Genomic DNA, 22,309 nt, shown 5'->3' on the forward strand with positions numbered 1-22,309 from the left:
TAACACTAGCTGATGCCCGCGACTTCGTCCGCGTAGTCAAAGGGTTTTAAAAATTATTCCGGTTCCGGTTCCCGTTTTCGCTCCCGTTCCTAACATATTATATGAATCTTATTTCGAGGAAGAATGCTCTGGCAAACTATTCCTACTATTGGTATAATTTTAGCTCATCGACGTGAATTTTCAGTTTTTCACAAATCCCGCGATAATCATGGATTTTTCCGGGATAAAATGTAGCCTATGTCCTTTCCCAAGCTCTAGTCTTTCGCTGTACCAAATTTTATCAAAATAGGTTCAGTAGCTCCGCCGTAAAAGCGTAACAAAAAAACTTACATTCACATTTATAATATTAGTAGGGATAATTATAGATGAAAAAAAAACACATTTGCATTTAAATGAATACTTTGAAGAAACATGCATGCTTGGTCACCTGCCGGTAAATCATCACTACCACGTTGCATGTTCGTCTGGTCGAATTACTAAGAATACTGTTGGCCGTTGGAGAAATTTTTACATCCATCTTTAAAGACATAAATATAATTTACATTGTGTGTATGACATCGACGTTGCTACGGGCACTAGAAGTAACTTTTCTTTTAACGTAAGAAAACTTAAATTAAAATGCAATGTTAATATTGTCCAGCTTTATAGATTACGTACTTATCTAAACGAGATTACTTGCTTATCAATGAGTTTCTTGCTACTTCTTCTCATTAGCTCAACCCTTTACGAAGTAGCGGTAGATTCAATAAGAATTTTTTTTGACATTCATTAGTGTCATTTCCGTGACCTACGTGAATAAACTGATTTTGATTTGATTTGATTTGCAACTAGATCAGCAGATCGCTCACACTCCTCAACATTAACTAAAGCTTGATTTAAATATATGAAGATTTTTCAAAATACATTGAACCATAAGTGCTTTGTTTTCATCAATGTAAATCAAGTGATACTTTTGTGTTTCTACCACAACTTCCTAATGGACGTGCACCTTAACTCGGACGTTATCTGTGATCAGCAGCGCCCACACAAACAGGGCCAGAACGAACACTCTCAATCAGTCAGCGTGTCGAACACTCAAAAATCTCCCTCTGAAACACATTCAATTACTCGTCGTTTAATTAGTGCCGACATGAAAGCAAGTACGCCGTGTCATCTGCGGTATTTAGGTAAATTACCGGCGGCCATGCTGACTCGATGGTGGAGCACTGCTCTAATGAATCTTGGTCTTTGTCTCGCGTCGAGATTTAACTGTTCATTCCGTTTAATGGTGTTATAATGTTTATTATGAAAGAATAGCCGGCATGTGGACGTTCGCGCTGTTGATACTCACAATTGCTCGTTAAACAGACGCCCACAAAATATTATATAGACAATAATGATCTTGAATCGGCGTAGGTTGTGTTTATTTGGTTAATGAGAGTAAATCAACAGTTGACGTAAATTTCTTTGTAGTTTTTGCAAAATCACAATACGTAGGTAACACTAAAAGTTTTGCGTAACTTAAAAAAACAACATATTATAACCAAAATATTATGTAAATTGCTTTTCAAAATAGGGTATTTTGAAATTTTAAACATTTTTCATGCGATCAAACCATTTTTAAAAACGGGAGGACCACAGATCTGAAGGCATGTTATCTACGTGCTGATTGAACACTATCACTGCCTCTTCGGAATTAGTAAAAGTGAAACCTCTTATCAAATCTTTGATTTTGGGTTAAATACAGAAACCACAGGGTGCTTTGTGCAGGATGGGTGACGAGCGGAAAGAGAGAACTTTTAAAAACATAAAAAATCATTGCTCTAAAATCTTTTCGACTTAATTTCATTTTCGTTGCGTACATAGAACCTTGATGTGTGATAAAAAACAATTGACAAATGATTTCCCGCCAATTTTTTTATTTAATCTAAGAAGGTTGCAACATTTCAAAAAATATAACATTCGAAATTCAAATGGTTGCAAGTAGCTAGAAGTGCAAAACTTTTAGTGTGCCCCATGTATTAGTGTCTGTTTTTTATTTGGTTCATTTACTTGATTTTTGGTGAGTCTATGTTTAATTATTTTGTATAATCGCAAATACCAAATATTATATTGTTTTTTCTAAGGTCGTAACAGGATCATTGACATTGCTTTTTAAAAAATAATGGAGAACAGATCACATCAATTAATTATCACTTAACTTATTTATTACTTCTTAAATAAAGAGACCTGCAGGCTGAGAATATGGCTTAGTTTACATATTAATAATAATAATTTTATCTTAAGTATCATTCGAATAGCTTCTGCCCTCGAATTACTCACATTACACGAGGATCTCTTAAATTTTGCGATATAACACATTCGCATTTATTATATTATTAGAAGACAGTTTGAATATTTGACGAACATACATACTTTTCCACTTAATCATTATATAATGTTATTCTGCCTAATTTCTTAATATGGGAAAATAATGTTCCCTAATATATACACAACAACCTCTTAGGTTTCAGAGAAGCAGAGGCGCTCAAGAACCTTTTTAGGTTGTATTTGAGACTACTTTATGTATACTTACAAATATACTTAACATCTTATGTCTCAAAGGGACGAGCGCAATTGTAGAGCCACTCAGAATTTTTGGATTTTTCATGAATCCTGAACGGCATTTAATGTAATTGGCAAGCCGTATCAATTACTAACAGCTGAACGTCCTGCTCGTCTTGTCCCTTATTGTCATAAAATATAGAAACGTTGATTGAGCTAGGGACAGTCGGCAAAAGATTGAAATAAGGTACACTGCCAGCTAAATTCTCTACAAATCGAAAGTGTCTACTAAACTACAAACTACCTTTAAATGTTTTGATTACATAAGCCCTTAATGTGATTCGAACGATAAATAATCAATGAATAATTATAAGCAAGTGTATATGAAAGCTCGAGTAGACGACGCAAACATTAAGCACCATTCAATCACAAGTAGCTCCCAATTACAACGAGAGTTGCGTCACAGAACCTGTACATGAATCCATCGAACGAATCCCTATTTACTTGTAAAAGTGAAACCGTGTTGGGTAATTTGTTACCCAATCGAAACTATGTAATGATTAGTGTGCCCCGAATTAAGGAGATTAAGCTTAAGGCGCGGACTGACTAGTAGGATTGTAAACGCTACAACCAACCCTACAATATTTGTGTTGATTATGTGGCTAAGCTGCAAATGGGCATTTATTTTACTGATTTTCTTTTGTTTATTAAAAATTTACATATAAAATTTACATATAAAATTGATCGGTTTAAGTTTTAGAAAAGTACTAATTCTATTCAATTCTTTAAAAAAATAATGTTGTCATCGCTGAAAATACGGAGATTTTTGACTCCAAAGTTTATTTTTGGGAAGCAACTTCATAAATTTTTTAATGGATATTTCAAATTATATATAAATATTCTATTCGGTTAAATTTTTTCTTTAGATCCTTCTTTGTGCACTGTATTTTTTGCGTCGGGATATTTTCATTGCGTTATGTTGTAATCGACTCCGTAAGAAACCAATTTTTGTGGATATAGAGGTGTGATAATCAATACTTAACGCTTTTCCGTGCTTCCTTGGCGATCTAACAAATGATACGATTTAGATTTTAGATAGTGAAATAGTGAATATTAATGAGTTAATGTACTACTTACAATTTATTTTATTGATGTATCCATTTTGATTTACTCCCTATGCAGAATCCATTCTGTTTTAACTTATATTTTACTAACTGTAAAAGAATATTAAATCGCATAGCGGAAATTAGTTTGTTACCCAATGCTCATGCCAGGTACAGTACTGGCAGCTGGCCGACGTTCTGGGGGTTCTAGGAAAACCCCACTCAGGCAGTAGGTACTTTGCCAATTCTTACCAACACTTTCCTAATTGCTGTGTCAACTCTGTTTAACTTCGTTATCCCGAAGACGTCTTCGGTGAATTCTAGCAGTTAATGATTCACAGCTACTGATTGTATTAAATTTTGCCTTTCTGTTTTCCTTATATCGTTAAAAATTTATTTGTGTTGGATTCACGCGGCAAAATTCGCTTGACTTTACTGATACTATTATTGGGTTTTAGATTACTCAACAAGAAATGGCTACATAGATTACTTATATGCTAAATAATAATAACTTAATACACACAGTATCAGTAACTCTCATATCATCCTACTAAAGTACTTTTTGTCTTGTCATGAGTTCTTCTTAGAGAGATTCTTATTAATATCAGCAGAATTAGCACTCATTCAATCACGCAATTAGTACTCACTTGTTATTATTATTACTTGTTATTGCTATTTTAGTTGTGTGTTCTTAATTATAGTACTAATTATTGAATTAGGTCAAGTCACGAAATTTTATGTAATTTTTGTTTTGTTGTTATTACTTTTTTTATTGTGGTATTATTATTTTAGTATGGTAACCCTTCATATATGTATAACCTTTGATTGGCCTATGGACTTGCATCCCGTGCCACTAAATAAATTAAAAAAAAAAAAAGTATAACCTTTGAGTAGTTTGACAGTCCGCTGATCTGGGGTTCTCCGGAAGACCAGCGCTGATCATATCACCTGTGGGTATGATCAGTATTATGCTGAGGTGAACTCCATTTCTGCATGTTCATGTAAATTAATAAATAAGGCTACTTGTATACTTGAAGTTGGAGAATAAATTGATTTCTTTCTTTTTTTCTTTCTGAACTATAGAGATTTGTTGTAAATTCTTAATAGGTTCTTAAAGGTTTTCAACAGTTTTGGTTAGGCAGAGAGAGCAACGTGAGCACTAAAGGTGATAAGTTTGTCATAAGGATGCCCGTATCCCATCATCAGTGTCATATGACTTTGACTATGGAATGCTAAGAAGTTCGTCTATGTAAGTATACTCAGGCACACATGGCCACTTCCCTATAGCTGATATTAAAGTGAGAGTGAAACTAATTCACTGTGCCTACTTCTTCCAACGAATACAATCAATCTACGCTCATAAATGGAAAGCTGTTTTTTTCCTTCGGTTATGTTGCGAAAATTAATGAACCGATCGGAATTATACTTATAAGATGCAGCTTGTTTCGGAGAACGTTTTTTTAGTATATTTGTTGTTGATTACTTATCTGAAACCTATATTTTTTTGACTTACATATCTATTCTTAGAATAAATAAAATTTGGAGTGTCTGTTTGTAATATTGAAATACCCCTTTTTTTACAATTCTTCTCTGTCTGTCTGTTTGTTCCGGCTAATCTCTGAAATGGATGGACCTATTTTGACGGCACTTTTATTGGCATGGAGCTGATGTAATAAGGAGTTACTCAGGCTGCGTTTGTTTTAGAAAAATAAAGCAATGTTGCAATGTCCAAGAAACGGTCTAACTCTCAAAATAATAAAAAAAAAATCAATATTTGCCGGGTCAGCACTTGTAATATATAATTCGTTACTGTACATATTTTTATCCAGATGTGGTGAGTTTTCTTGAGTGTCAATAATTGACAATTGATGTCTCGTGTCCGAGTTTGACGAGTCAATATCTCCTGAGGACGCCTCGTGTAGAGGCGAAACACATGTCGAATTGTTTGAAGACAAATATTGGCGGAATTAACACTCAATAACACTCAAAATATTTGGATAATTATGGATTTCCGCAAAGTAACCTCGATTACATAAAATATTATACATACGTTGTTTATTGTATGTTAACGTTATATAGATATACATCGCCATTTATTTATAATGCGAATGTATTTGTCCATGATTTATGGATTCATGGTACCATTGATGAACAGTGATCGTAGACGCACGTTGCGCCCGCAGGGTTACCGCTTCCTGTCATCCTCCATATATCACAATTTACTATAGCTTAGATTGTATCTAATGTTATTATCGATCTTATATTAGTTGAGGAGCACATTGATTGAACGATGGCTTCATGAATGCTATGTTTATATATAGATGTATTAAAAGGCATAAAAGGCATTTATTTTCTCATAATTGATTCCTTTATAATTATTTTTGATGTCCTTTCTAATATACTAGGTACTACTTCAGAAACAAATTTTTGCGCTCTTTTTAATAAGATATACAATATTGTAACGTCATTGCTATTGATATAAAATAATCATAATCTAGTCCCAGGCTGTCGGATCACATAGATATTCAGCAGTGGAGTAGTAGGAGTTACGACAGAGCCATTGTTTAATTAAAACATTTAAGTAAATTTATTTATAAATAATGCCTGAACAGTGGCTGGGAAATCTAATGTAACAACGAATGCACCTTCATATAATGTATATAAAAAAGCCTTGAGTCGCTCTTCGACAACAGAATGTATTGGAGAGTACGGGGTCGCTTAATATCATATGTAAGACAAAGTGATGAAATTGTCATCGAGGAATCAATAGGACACCAATACCTACTTCCAGCCGGCCTACAGTCTAGCAATCGCCGTAGCGAAATTCCGGTTACTTACCTAAATTATGGAATATATATATATCTCACATCCATGATCTCATGACATCCCAGTATCAACTCAAACCATTTGACCGCATGCTTCTGATCGAATTGTCGGATCCATCGAGGATTCTTCACGCAAAGTATTCGGAGAGCTATTTGATGTGATCGCAAATGCTGAAATCACACATATGTGTGCACACACAGCACAAACTAAAACACCGTCACATACCTTTTGATTGAGTGCTGTTCCATCCACACTGCGGATTTTAAGAAACTTTTGTCCACGTATGGATTTTGAATTCTATCCTAAGGTTATACAAAAGTACTGTAAAAACAAGGATTTTCATTCAATAGTCAAATTCAAATCAAATTTTTATTAGATCGCGATAAAAATAAATTTAAATGTTACATTTTTAACTTTCGTTAATTTGAAGGTGCTGAAGACCATGTTACTCTATAGACATGTATTCAAATGCTCTGATATAATCCAGAACCTATAGACCTTGATTAGATGACACTTCATTGCTTACATGACCTGATGACGTAACATAGAGACGGCTACCGTTTCGTTTAATAAAAATAGTGAATTCTTTAAATTATAAAACAATTTTATTATTTTATGAACTTTTCAATAACCTATTTATCCTTAGTTTAACTTACTAGAGGTAGAGAAATCTATCCTTTTACGCTTACTCACATTTCAATAACCTATCGACAGATAGCATTGGACTATAACTAATAATATAATAATATTGGACATAACTATGGATAGATAAGATCTTGTCATTAAACGGTGATAGCAATACATCATTCGCAAACGCTGTAGTAGTTACTTAGTATACTGCTATATATGTAATAGAATCAATAAATAGTTGGTAAATTTGTTCCAGGCGGAGTTGGTAGATATGAGGACCGAGTTGATACAGGCCCGAGCAGCATCAGCCGGTATGTTATTATGATCTATTATAACCCTACTTGACGTTTCAAGTATATACAGGTATATTGAACCCTCTTTTGTCTGATATTTTACAATCCAAATGTGTGATAAAGTTTCATCGCTTAGGCTTAACCTAAGTGTATGCTGAGACGCAGGTCCAATTTTGCTGCAATTACAGATCATTTAATTAAATTTGTCAGTTGTGAACCTTATTTGTATGATTCTAACCATCCAGACTATTGAAAAAATATATTTAGAGAGTTATAGTGGGTAATTAATTATTGCCGAGAAATTAAACGTTTTTCATATTATGTATGTTGAATAAAAAACTTATAAACGACTTCTTGCAACCACGTCAGCTTACAAAGAAACTGCCCCTAGAGTATTTAAATATTTTTTTAAAGTTTCTCGTACTTTAAAAGCATATCTCGCTCACCTCATCCTAATTCTATGTACTCATTTTCCTCGTCAACTAGAACACGTTTATTCATTATACGACGCAAAAGTGTCATTGTTGCGTCGCAGCATACACTCGTGGCCTATTTCTACCTGGCCTGCCCTGTCCTACATAAACTGTACTGTGCTGTGCTGCGTATCACCTGCGTCTCACCATACGCTTAGCCTTATGTCTGCAACAAATGCTTATGGTAAGCACGGACGATTAAAAAAATAAGGACTCCGTGTCACCTTACATAACAGTGAGGCACCAAAGCAAGCCGGTAAACGTGCAAATACATAGCCCCACGCACACACTTACACTAATATAAGCCGATCGGCCGCCATTATGAGATTTGCCATCGTCTGTGACAGATCAGTTTGCGTCGCAATAATTTTTTTTAAAAATGACGTCGTGCGTTGTGAAAAAGTGTAAAAACAATAATATAAAAGTATTTGTCCATATTTAAGGGAGAAAAATTGTGTAACTGGTATAACCCCATAACCGCACACACACAAGCATAAAGGTGCTTCACTTGCTAATATCACGGCGCGGAGTCCTTCTTATTTCTAGTCCGTGATGGTAAGGTGATCTCATAATATATCATTTCTCCGATAAATATACGACAGCTCTTTCGAGGGAAAGTGAATGATGTAGCAAGCGATATTGTAAATCCACAACAAAAAGCCGGGTACCTTATTTCGTATTGTAAACAGCCATTATGTTGGTGCTCCGGCGATATAATCCCTGTTATCTGATCGTTGAGCACCGGTAGCCCGCAATCAGAGCCGTTATCCGATCAGGATCGAGAGCCTTTGAGCGCATTTCTGTTCAAATATACATTGTCAGATTTATGTGTTGCATTTTACTTGGCGCAAATAATCAGAGCGAAATTCTGTTAGCTTGTTACAAACAAAAATGGATTGTGTTTATGAAATAGGTACCTGCATCTAGAAACATTTTGTTAAAATTTTGTTAAATGTTTTGGTTAAAAGTTATTTCTTGTCGCCTCTAGTTGTATCCTCAACCAATGATGTTATAACGTTTATACAAAATTATTTCAAGAAATCCCGTTTGGAGTAATAAAATTCATATAACTGTCGGGAGAACATATTCGCAAACTGAAACTGTGCGATATTAATATAAGCCCGAACAGTAGCGTAACTCAGCGGTCTTCTTGAAATTTATACCTACATCTAGGATACTACGGCTAGGGATGGTCCCTACATAAAAAAAGTTTGACGACGTAGACGGCGAGGTGCAGCTAATTTAACACGGTCAGCGACCAGTCTCGGCTGCGTACGGCGTGGCACTCATCATCATCAGCCGGGAGACGTCTACTGCTGGAAAAGGCCTCCCTCAAAGATTTCCACGACGATCGGTCCTGCGCTGCCCTCATCCATCGTATTGCGGCGATCGTCGGTCCATCTTGTGGTGGGCCTGCCAACAAAGCATCTTCCAGAACATGGTCGCCATTCGAGGACTTTACTGCCCTAACGGCCATCTGTCCATCGAACTATGTGCCTTGTCCACTCCCACTTCAGTTTCGCAATCATTTGCGCTATGTCGGTAACTTTGATTCTCTCCTCTCTCTTCTCCAGGATCTCCGCATTTCTGAGAAATTGCATGCAGAGAAATTCCGAGGGAACAGGGAAGTTCATAGTTAGCGACCACGTCAATAATCAATAAGTTTGTACTTGCAAGATTGCTTAGCGGCCTTGTAAGTCGTATTTATGTGTGCGTGCGTCGATTCGGGCGCTCTGGTATGAAGACTGAAGTTAAAGTAATGTTCCAATTCTATATTGTGGTTCCGTCACTTAGTTTTGTGCTGTGGTGAGTGCTACAGTTAACTTGATATTTATAATTTTAGTGTATGTTCTGTGTCGTGGTAGGTGGTTGTCAGGACAGTGGGGACGCGGCGGGAAACGTGCCGGAGGCGAGTCGCGCGCGGGCCGAAGCGGCGCAGCTGGCCCGTGAGAACGCCGCGCTCAGAGACACCGTGCTGGCGCTGCATTCCGAACTGTTTGGTGCGAGGTAACTGTTGTGATTGACAACTACACTCGAGTATGTTGCTCTCGTAGGGTTGGTCAGGCTCACTACTGCCAGTCCTTATTGCACTGATGTTGAGCATGTCTTTATATCATTAAAAATGGTTATATCATCATCATCATTATCGTCAGCCGGAAGTCGTCCACTGATGGTCAAAGGCCTCCCTCAAAGATTTCCACGACGATCAGTCTTGCCCTGCCCTCATCCAACAGATCGTCGGTCCCTGTTGTGGGGGGCCAACCAACACTGCGTCTTCCGGTACGTGGTCGCCATTCGGGGACTTTACTGCCCCAACGACGGTCTGTCCATCCCACTCAGTTTCGCAATCATCTTGGCTATTTCAGTGAATTTGGTAAAATGGTTATATAATATAACCCTGTAATAAATGATCTGTACCTCTGAGGTATGTGTATGTATTTGAATATGAGTGTTTGTTTTCAAGTCATGTATATTTAAGTATACTTACATAGTATATCTTAATAAGTATCCTAGGTAACGATCTAGTACCGGTATTAATCTGCTGGATTAGTATGGCATACTCTTAAACTATATGATAATTTGGAAGCCCCGTAAATAATCTTATGGATTGTTTTAAGGACTTTCATTAGACTTGATTTAATATTAGGGATTGGCAGTGGAGGTATTTGCTATTGGAGATATAACGATAACTGGCCCCAACGTTTAATGCATAGATAGTATTAATGTCTTGTATGCTAAACAAATAACAGAATACTAAACAGTGGTCTCATGCCGTTGCCATATGGCAAGTTACTGACCACTGTAAGCAAACAGGAGAGTATTAAGTCGTTCACTGTAGTGTTTGATTTACCAATTGTTGTGTTCCACAGTGGGGCAAAATTCTCCTTCAAAGCTTATTTCAAAATCGTTATTATGGACAGCTGGAAGTATAAAATTGTACAAAATATATTCTTTATTACAGGCTGGCTACAAAATATTTAGATAAAGAATTAGCGGGTAGAATACAACAGTTGCAGTTGCTTGGTAGCGACATGCGGTCGGAACTGCGAGACTCGCTCTGGGCGCAGGTGTGTTTGATTATTGTCTTAACGTTATATGCATGAGAATGAATGGCAAAAGCGAACGTATGTGGCTATTTACAGACAATGGCAGAAGCCGGTTCTTCTCATCGTGAACAGACTTCGGAATCATAACAATATTTATTAATAAAAGTGGGTAATAAAAATGACTTAAAATAGAGTTGATTTCTATTCAGGAAGAATAGGAAGAAAAAAAGAGCAACAACTATAGTTTATTTTATTAGAACATATTTTTAGGGGGTTATAAAATCTATATTTTTGTGTTGTGAGCAATTGATACGCACTGCGCATTACCTCGTAGTGCCTCACTATTCCGGATTCACATTTATAGACATAGCGTTATTAGCTTAGCAATTTCACTAGCTACAGCGCTCTTCTAACCTAAACACAATTAATACACTCTCTTTTTAAACGCAATTGATGGTGTAAATTAAATACCCGAATGGTTGTAAAACGTATCAATTAAAGAGATGCATAAAATATTGCAGGTGGAAGCGGAGATACTGCTTCAGCGCCATAAGACTCTGGTACGCGTGTGTCGGGGCACCTCACCGCGGCCTGCTCGGCCCCATAGTCCACAACGTTCGCGGCCGCGTACTGTACGGGTCCGCCGATCCCCTAGCCTGGGGCTAGGCATCTCAGTTACTGTGAGTCTGAAAGCTTTACGAATATATAAATATTTATCACTTTCAACTTTTTCCCTACGAGATTAATCAATAAAAATCAAATAAATTCTATGTGTAATTTTATATTAATTAATTTGTTAAATTTTTTTAACATAATAAAATTACAAAAAATTACTTATATACAGCATTTGATAATATATTTTCACTTGATTTGGCAGGGAGGTCGTGAGCATGGTGTTCCTATTTTAATATCGGAGCTTGAGGATGGTGGACCGGCTGCGCTCACAGGAGAGCTATACGTCGGAGATGCCATTCTCGCCATAGATGATCTGGATCTCACGCAGGTAGTGTGGGGCTCCGCAAGGTACTAGGTTTAGTCCCCATTCCAATATAGAATATCTGGACGGTCGCGCCTTGCTCGGAAATTAAAGAATGTACAAAACTTGAATAAAAAAAATCTAATAGGACGTCTGGATTCAAACCGGGGTCTTCTGCTTTCCGGATCATCCAATGTCGCATCTGAGCTATTATAGTCTTGTATATAGTGCCGAAATTTACCTTTGTATTCTAATGTTATTGTAGCTGTTTCTCATTAAAACGCGGATAAAACTACATTTTTTAAAATTGAATCTTAGCTAGATCGATTTCTCGCCCCCGAACCTACCTGTATACTAAATTTTATGAAAATCGTTGGAGCCGTTTCCGAGATTCAGATTATATATATACAAGAATTGCTCGTTTAAAGATATAAGTTAGCTGTACGGTTTTATTGCGGAACTGCGCTAGTAGGTATAAGTATCTGAGTTCAAGATGGCTTATTTGTGTATATTGTGAAAAACGACAATGCTACCATTATACATCCTGTATTTTTGATTAACATCTGTCAAACTTATATTATGTTGTTTGACTTGTTAACTTGCCTTAGAGTTTTATGTCAAGGAACTTTTGCTAACTTTTTAGAATAGGCACACACTAGTAGCGCATCTTCATGTCACGAATACAATTATAAATGGTACTTATTCTAATAGCATGACCCCATGCAATTTTTTATAAATAACATTGTATATGTATCCTTTATTTGCCTAGAAAATTAGAGATTACTCTATAGTCTGTCAAATTTAGGTAGGGCTGGGTTAGTGTATAGTTGTTGATAATCTATTCAAATATTATATTGCGAGTCGAAATAATTTTTGTCGCATAGGTTGTAATATAACACGCAATTGGAACTTTAGAATTGGAATTTCATTGAGACTACTCCGTCTAACAAAACATTGATCGTCCAAATTTGGGATCAGCTAAATGTAAGTGGCGCGGATGACGCCTGTCTTCACTGTACACTTCTGCGGTGAATTCTTCTTCTGCGCAAGGAACGATAGGGATGTCAACACTCGAGGAGACACTGTTTAGGAGACAATTGATCGAGATCTTGTTTTAAATGAACCTTGGAAACCAATACTATCAATTTCCGTAACCTAGCTATTTGGTTTTCATCTCGGAATTGACTAGAAATTTCACCTAGTTCTGAAATTCTCTGTGTCGCTATTTTCGTGTTTAAATTGGTGAGTGATGCCAACGGTAGAATGTTTTGTACCTATTTGCAATTTGAAACCGTGTGGATGGGGTTCCGGCTCGAAGGACCAATGTTTAGCGCGGCGATAGGTACCGAAAAAGAAACCAACTTAATGAAAACATTATTTCTGAGACCTAATTGTATATTTTCCTAGGCACTAGGCCACCAACCATTCATTCATTATCGCGATGTAAGAAGAACGGTATCTCGTTCAGGGATATCTAGTACTTTCGTTAGAATTAAATATAACATACATGACATGAGTCCATCAAACTGTATTAATGGTAATTATATTATGATTGACAGGCGTGCCACAAAGAGGCAGTGCAGGCCTTGCAGAGCGTGAAGGGAGATTGTGCCCTGTGTGTGCAGTACATCGCGACCGACGATGACGACAGGCTATCCGATGATAACTACAGGTTGCTTACACACCTTATGTTGAGTTAGATAATTTTTTTTTTAAATATTAACCGATTCACAAGTAGTACTTATGTCATTGTAGTATTTATTAAAATAATCGTTTTTTAACTGTTACTAACGAGCTTTTTAATCTATACCAGTCAGATGATGAATCCAGTGACGATTCAGTGTTATCGTTTAATTAATTTTATTTTCGAATCAAATTATGAATATGTTTTTCCTCTCTGAGAATAGTTATTCAGTACATAATAATAATTCGTTTGAAAGTTGCCCGATCTCCGGTCATGTTTAAACTTTCACCTGTCACCCGCACCATGCTACAACAATATTTTACTATCATCATCATCAATAAAAAAGACATTTATTTAGTGAATAATTTGTGATTAAATACTAATAATATCATTCATCATAACTCAATATATAGGGGTTATTAAGAGCATTGATTTTTTATTATTATTCTCCATTGATCAAATGAATGACGAAAGCCTAAAATTTTATCTATAATTATAATTTTTTTTAATCTTTTCAGTAGTAGTTTAATTATAATCCCGGATCAACGGTTGATAATGTCATAAACTCGGAGTCAAATCATTATCATTATACTTAGAGCATTTTTGTATCAACGCAACTTGAAAATATTTGAAGCTGTAGAATAAACAGTTTATAATAACAATTGTATCCAAAGTATTGTCAAATCAGACGCTCACAAACCATTGCATCGTTCATCACTGCGGCTTATTCGCGACTGTCTAGTGTACTGAGTGTCTACTGAACGAACCAAGTAGGTGTTGTAATTAAGGAACTACAATACCTACGGCTATAATTATAATAATAATGAGCAGTACTAAAATACTGTATGATAAGTGATAAAATTACCTTGCCGGTAGCGTGCGCCAGTTGGTGTGTGTTAAATGATTAGTTATAGTAATTATTTTGTAGTTGTTTTTAGGTCGCTGGATTAATAAGATCCTGTCCAGTTCCTAATGAGAATGCACGTACGTGTACTTTATAATAAACTTACACCATATAGTAGATACCAAGGATTCTTCAGTTCACAACACCAAACAATTATTTAGTCTATTGATCCACTTCGTTTGATTACCCAAATAAATAGTTCACAAAGCCGGCCGGCACACTTATTAGAAGTGCAATACAATATTTAAGGAAAAACCTGTTTCATCCTCTCGCGCTTGCAACCAGAGTCCGCACTTCGCCGTTATTAGTTAAGCGTCACTTGTTCTCGAATCCAGCGCATTATCTTCTCTTATTGGTTGGAATAATACAGGGAGGGCAACATAACACAAATTACACAAGAATACAAATCAATAATAAAGATAATAGAAATAAGTGTAGAATATAATAAATGTGTATGTAACAAAACTAAACAGTGTGTTTTCGAATTTATTGTCCCTATATATCTTTAAATTATATAGTGCAATTAGTTATTAACACTTAACATTTCGGGATCAGATTTCCACTGTACCCGGATGACGCGGACCTCTGCGAGGAACGGGACGGCTCTGGGGTCACGCCCACCGCGCCGCGGACTCCGGACTTGTATAACAACAGGTGAGTTGCTCTATGACGGTGTCGCAGGTGCTATTTTAATGGAAAAGGAGGACAAACGATCGTACGGGTCACCTAGTGCTAAGTGATCACCGCCGCCCCCATTCTCTTGCAACACCGGAGGTATCACAAGAGGTGTACCCGCTTTTTTTGAAGGTACCCATGTCGTATCGTCCCGGAAACACCGCACAAGGAAGTTCATTCCACAGCTTTGTAGTACGTGGAAGAAAGCTCCCTGAAAAACCGCACTATGGAGGACTGCCACACATCCAGATGGTGATGATCCTTATGGCGTGTCGTGCGAAGGTGGAATTCGCAACACTCCCCGTGATAAATGCGGTAGAAGACACAATGAAGCGACGTCTCTACGCTAGGCCTAGTGATCCAGCCGTTCACAGAGCACTGGGTCTCCGACAATTCGAGCTGATCTGTGTTGCACGCGGTCAAATGGATCGGGCTGATACTGGGGTCAGATGCTACACGCACTTTGTAGAGCTCTAAAATGTGGGCCGTCTTGAAGTATTGCCGGGTTCTTAGATATAGTAGAGCCTAGCTAAACTCCCATGGAAATCTCAATTGACATATTTTATGATAGTCGAACGTTGAACAAAAAGTAAAGAAAAGAAGTGTGCCAGCAGCAGTGAACCAAATGCTATCGTCTGCGGAGGCTTTAATAAAGTACATGTTTAACATAAACCACTAAAAATTCTTCGCATTTCTTTTGTTGTTGAGTTTGGTTGGAAGCAAGTTAAAATTTATTGAAGTAGGCGTTACTTTGCGGAAATCCATAATTATACAAATGATTTGAGTTAATTCCGCCAATATTTGTCTTTAAACATTTCGACACGTATTTCGCTTCTACACGAGGCATCCTCAGGACGTGTTGTCTCGCCAAAATCGGGCACGACACTGGTCTCTGGCGGAATTAACACTAAAGAAAACTCAAATCATTTGTATAGCAAGTTAAAATGTTAATATGAACAGGTGTGAGTCCGATGATCGTTCGTGCAGCGACGCCGAGGGGAACTATCCGAAGTACTGCGAGCGTGGCTCCCCGCTACAACAACAACACGTGCCGTACTCTCCGTACAACAACATCGACAACAATCTCAACATACTCGATATGGACGATGACTCCATCAAAATCGAAGCGAGGCTTGAGGTACACATAAACAAATTTTTAGTAACATTAGATCAACATACATTTTATGAAAATAAGGGACGAGATGAGCAGGACGTTCATTTGATGGTTATTGATACGTCCTGCCCATTACAAAGGAGTGCCGCTCAGAATTCTTGAAAAACTCAAAAATTCTGATCGGCACTATGCGCTCGACATTTTGATACCTGAGATGTTAAATCTCATTTGCTCAGTAATTTCACTAGATGCGCCGCCCTTCAGACCGAAACACAGTAATGTTATAAGCAGCAGAAATAGGCGTCGTTGTGGTACTCATAATATAGCCGGCATCCTGTGCAAAGGTGCCTCCCACTCCCACATATTTCGTGTTTCCTACGTTGTCTATTTTCCCTATCATGCGGCGCCATTTTGGACATTTGTCATCCAGGTCGTATCTTGTCATCACTTGAACATTTCGAAATACGTGACTGTACCATCCGAAACTTGATTCGCTTGTTTTAGTCGTAAAATTTTCTCTTGACTACCCTGTATTAAGTAACTCCTCCCGCACTACTGCGCCATCGTATTTTAGTATTATGCAGCGTCTAAGCAAAGTCTATCCATGATTTACGAATACTTACTTTTGTCAATTAACTTATCTCAAAATTACGACACCTTAGTATCCATTTCATAGTAGATGGGTGATTTGAAATTGTTAATGTTATTAATAATGGGTGCGCCAAAATTCACCTAAACTTTCAACTCCGATAATTGGAAATCTGAAATGTTCTTCCTAACATTTTTCATCCTAACAATCACAATTCCTAATTAAATTGTCTCTAATGTTAATAATTCCGAAGCATTCAACTTCATAATGTCAGTAGCAATAAACATCTATTATACTTTTATTTGTTTTCCTATATTTTTTCAATATAACCATCGTTTATACTATTATTCATTTAAAATCTTTTTTGTTTAGATTTCTTTTTATTCATAATGGACCCATCAACTATTGGGTACGCGCGAGCAAGCTCTTGCCCTTGCTGAGAGCAAAGGAATGATTCCAAGGCAAAAAAATTGTAATCATCATAAAAAACCAATGACGATTGTATATTCATCCAATCGGACTGTGGGCTCTTTTATATGCAGTAAAAAAGCATGCAAACTCAAATCTAATGTTAGCCGAGAAAATGGTACTTGGTTTGACGGTATTCGAATAACATTACCACAAGTATTTTATCAACTACAATTCATTAAAATTGGTTAGGTTATGTTAGAACAGTTAAACCAACGTAGTAACGTAAACAACAGAACCAAATTGTAGGCGTTTTCCCCCATTAACAAATTAGGGAGGGGGGAGGGTAGACTTTTATTTTGGTTGTTCTTGAAAACTGTGTAATACGTTGTAATAAGAGTGCCGGCGAGTGCCAGAACAAAATTCTAGGCTTTTCCCCCCATTAACAGATTAGGGAGGGGGGAGGTTAGACTTTTATTTTGGTTTGAGTATGAGTGAAAATATTATGGTGAGTATGTTTAGGGATAAAAGCGTTATGGTAAAAAACAGTAGGAGTTTAAATATATTTACATTAATGATGTTATTAATTACAATTTTCGGAAACATCACTGTTATGAGCATCGCCGGTAGCACTACAAATAGTATGAATGAAAACTTTACGGTCATTCGGATTTCAAATAGTTAGGAAGAACAATTTCGGGTAAAGAACTTTAAGTGAGCCAATATGGACCCGTTAATAATATGTGTGTTTGTTCCAATGTAAGATGGTGAAGTTGGATGACGAGCCGGTGGACGCGAAGGTGAGCCACCTGTCACCTTACGCATCCCCTCTGATGGCGCGTCTGTCACCTCGTCTCACGCCCTGCTCCACGCCGGTCCATCTAGCGGCCTCGCTCAGAAAGAAACGGAAAGCACAGGTGTGTAGCTTATCAAGTCTTCATCAATATTTAAACTCTTAAACAATTTGTATCCAATAAGTTATAAATAATTATCATGTCAACACCTGTTATTACCTTGCGACACTTGATTGCAGAATGTTTTATTCTAAAATAATATATCGTCATGTCACAATTAACACCTAGTCACTGGCTTCGTTCATATCTAAAATCTCACTTTATTTCTAACTTTAACTCGTGAACGTTTTTGTTATGTTTTTAAAGTGATAACCCTCACTTCTAGGATTGATACACAAATAAAAATTTATGTTAAGATTTTATGACAATACATCACTCGAACGTATAGCTCAGTTGGAAGAGCACTCGCACGGAACCCGAGAAGTCGTGGGTTCGAGTCCCGCATCGTTCATAAAATTTTGTTTTCAAATTTTGTTTGCATTATTATGCTGATGGCAGCATTGGAGACACCATATGTCGTATATTATCCGATTAAAGGAATAAAAATGAATATTATAACTCAGGACTGGCGTACGAAAGGCGCGTACAGCGCGATTTCGGACACTCAGTCTTCGGATGACGTCACTAGTGGCGGCGCCGTGTACGGGGCCGACAAGCTGGCTCGCACGCGGGACTGGCGAGTGAGGGGCGCGTACGCAGCCGTCGGAGACATGCAGTCAGAGGACGGGCATGAAGTAGCACCATCGACCATCGTGCACACAGGTCAATTGTGCGGGATGGATGTTAATTCCAATGAAAACCTTCATAGCAATTACCCCTTCCGTTGTATTTACCTATATTATTTTATATAATAGGTGGCAAACGAACAAGAGGCCCTTGTGTTAAAAAGTGATGTGTAAATCCTCCATGGTCATCCGCACCATCAGGGGTCAAGAGAGGCGTTGCCGGCCTTTAAGGGCGGAATATGCTGTAGATTTTGAGAAATTGCTAGTTTGAATTTTCATTAATTCGATTAATTAATTCCTCTATCTACATGAAGAAAAAAACATTATGGCCAGACACCCTGAAGACGAAGACGTCACATATAACGGAGGCGCATATTTGTAAAATCATAATTTAAAAACTACCAATCAATATGATTGCTGTTGTTGCTAAGTTTGTTAATGTAAATAAGGAAATTCTTAAATTGTAATCCTCAGTAGTTGTGGAAGAATTAGAAATTTTATTCATTTATATAACGGGTTCGAATCCCGGTAGGTGCAAGCATTTATATGATGAATATGGATGTTTGTTTCCGAGTCTTGGATGTTTAAATGTATTTATGTATGTTTAAGTAAGTATATTGTATTAAATATATCATTGTCTTGTAACCCATAACACAGGCCATATATGCTTAGGGCTCGGGGCAAGATAATTTGTGTAAAAAGTGTGTCAATATTATTGTTATTATAACGATTATAATAATAATTTACATTTTAGATGAACAGTCCAATAACGCTTCACCGGATGTGATAGTGCTGCCATCGCAAGTGAAATCAGCGCCGTCGTTACTGCCGAGCGCACAAATCGGCAACGTCGCAGCTACGTCGTTGAACGCTACGAAGCCCACGTCGACGGCAGCTGTCGTTTCGTCGACACAAGCTGTTCCATCGGTCGCGACTGTGGCATCAACAGTGATAAAGTCAACGTCGAGTACGCCCCAAGTGTTGACGAGTTCAGTGACAAGAGATAGAAATATGAAAATGAATGGCGATAGTAAAGCAAGAAAGGAAATGAGAAATTTTAGGTAATTTTAGGACTACCTTCGGCGGTCTGTTACTACCGTAACAGTGAAAGTACCTACCGTAAAATTTAAACATCAATTAAATTATTAAGAATCCAAACTTTCAGTAAAAAATCCAGTACTGATTTTATACTACGTGTGTGCTAGCATTTTTTACCCGACGGAACTTGTATTTCAATACAATAAACACTTAATTTTATTTTTTTAAATTCTTTATAATTTATTTCAATAAAATAAATACATTTTGAACAACACAGTCTGTTTTTACAGGATAGGATCTGCACGTCGCGTGGAAGCGTGCGGCCTCGTCAACGGCGACGGTGACCCCGACTTTGGTACTCCCGTCTGAAGTGTCACACTGTAAGGGTGTTACCTGACAACCGGCGCCGACTGATCGGAAGCGATAAGCGTGCCTTCCACTTAGCAGCAGCTTGTACAGTGCTACGCGTCTCACTAATAATCTATGAACTAAACTGTGATTTCAGTGTTATAATTTAAGGTCATACATTCAAAATAGAGTAAACCGCTATAGGCGTGGCTTAACCGCTTGACAATCCCTTATATCCCATTCAGGTAAAAGAGATAGCAATTGCGTAAAAGCATCGAGCAGCATCTATGCAAGCGACTTATATATATTTTTTAATATGTGATAATTTCAGTAGAATATAATACAAGTGTCTCAAAGAGTATTGGTATTGGTAAAGAGTGGTAATAGTACTCTATGATACATTCTATAATGAGTAAGAAAAAAAATAACATTTTCTAAGGTAGACTATGAACTATAAAAGCTCTATTTCAAGCATTTCAAGTAATATTCCTGTGGCATATATGATCTCAATCGTTTAAAATTACTAAATTTGGTTGTAAAATTCTGATTGGTGAACTGAAGACTTTTTAGACTAAGTATTTTCTATGTTTTTCACGAAGATTTGTGAGGTTCTTCATCTTAATTTAAATTTGTAGATTTTTTTTTAAAGATTACAACAACATGGATTCTAAACGATTTTTAAATTAATTATTTCGATAAATTTATATTATTTATTTATTAAAAATATATCGATATATCAGTTATTAAAGTATTATTTTACAAACGAATCAATCATTAAAGTTCTACAGGAATCATTTAACACTTTAACAGCCGACCGTTATAAAGGCGGCTTTCCCTGGTACGCCGGCGTTTTTTGCCGATATTCTATGACTCATAAAATAAAAACTATCTGTGATATGTCTATTATTCTTTTTTTATATGTACTATTGTTCTTTATATTTTTAGGGATGAAATAAAAAACATTTGTAATAAAAAATAATATTTATGAAAAAAATTTAAGAAAAGAGGTCTAAAATCGAAAAAAAAAAAACTCCAACATAAACAATCTTACATACTTGAGCTAATTATGTAACGTAATTTTTTTTTGTGTGGAATATTTTGAAGCAGGGATAGTAGCACAGGGGAACATTGCAGTCTGGGCAGTAATAAATGGTCTCTTTGCGCCCCCTTTTTCCGGTTTCTTTTTTTAAAATGTCGGCACACACTTTGCAAACTCGTGCGACTTTATCTTTCTTTTCCGAGCTTGGAATCCTCTCCATGAAGTGCCTGCCGACGAGCCTCGTGCTAGTCCCGACAGCATGTGGACCACGGGAGGGTCCTGCTTCAGCATCTGATGCAGTTTCCACCAGCTGTTCACCACAGTCCATCAGAAACTGCGAGAATCGCAGGCGGCGTCGTTGTTCTCTGGATTTATTGTATAAAATGTAAGCGTTTACCAGAGAACGCGCTACTAAATTGAAAAACATTTTTTTCCACCATTTCATACTCTTTCTATTTAACGAATAATAGGACACATATTGGTCATTGAGATCTACGCCAATTTTATAATGGTTATAGTCGAGGATGCAGTCTGGTTTCACCTTTTTGGTTACGCCCACACCTTTGACTTGCATCCACCTCTGTCCAGCTAGCTCCATGTTTCGTCGTGAGTATAAGTACATCACGCTTATCTCTCCATTTACAGGCAGTTAGATTTCCGCGGTGACAAAAAGCCATTTCATCTTTCGAAAAGAATCAGGAAAAAAAATTGAGAAACAATCGAACAGTGACAAATTTTCATCAATCGGAGCTAATACGCGAGATATTTCTTGAAATACTGGATTTTCTGGCGGCTGCTCCGCTGCTTGGTATGACCATCCATTACCTTCATCCATTTCCCTGATAGAAGTTGTTGCATGTCTGCCGCCGCGACAGCGGGTGGTCGAGCGCGCTCCTGACCGAACGCGTCCGCCGCGCGATCTCGTTCTGCCACGAAGTGTAGGTCTCGAGCGACCCCGGCTCCGTCCCTGGTCTGGTTCAGATACGTTTTCTGACATGTCAGCATCATCATTTACTTCATCTTGGACCGATACCACCTCTTGTAAGTCTTGAATTACCTC

At 37.2% G+C, this 22,309-nt stretch overlaps 1 protein-coding gene across 1 annotated transcript in view; it reads left to right on the forward strand.

Annotated features, from left to right (window-relative positions):
* Positions 1-21,003, forward strand: part of LOC126970439 (uncharacterized) — a 103,937-nt gene extending 82,934 nt beyond the window's left edge. Inside the window, exons 3-14 of the mRNA XM_050816325.1 lie at positions 7,339-7,393; positions 9,714-9,855; positions 10,811-10,916; positions 11,417-11,575; positions 11,773-11,898; positions 13,431-13,543; positions 15,015-15,113; positions 16,095-16,272; positions 18,010-18,162; positions 18,663-18,861; positions 19,579-19,885; positions 20,153-21,003. Coding sequence (XP_050672282.1) covers positions 7,339-7,393; positions 9,714-9,855; positions 10,811-10,916; positions 11,417-11,575; positions 11,773-11,898; positions 13,431-13,543; positions 15,015-15,113; positions 16,095-16,272; positions 18,010-18,162; positions 18,663-18,861; positions 19,579-19,885; positions 20,153-20,231 — 1,716 coding nt within the window. The 3' untranslated portion in view covers positions 20,232-21,003. The remainder of the gene's footprint in view (positions 1-7,338; positions 7,394-9,713; positions 9,856-10,810; positions 10,917-11,416; positions 11,576-11,772; positions 11,899-13,430; positions 13,544-15,014; positions 15,114-16,094; positions 16,273-18,009; positions 18,163-18,662; positions 18,862-19,578; positions 19,886-20,152) is intronic.
* Positions 21,004-22,309: the final 1,306 nt, after the last annotated feature.

Source organism: Leptidea sinapis, chromosome 1, assembly GCF_905404315.1.
Source record: "Leptidea sinapis chromosome 1, ilLepSina1.1, whole genome shotgun sequence".
NCBI classification, from domain to species: domain Eukaryota; kingdom Metazoa; phylum Arthropoda; class Insecta; order Lepidoptera; family Pieridae; genus Leptidea; species Leptidea sinapis.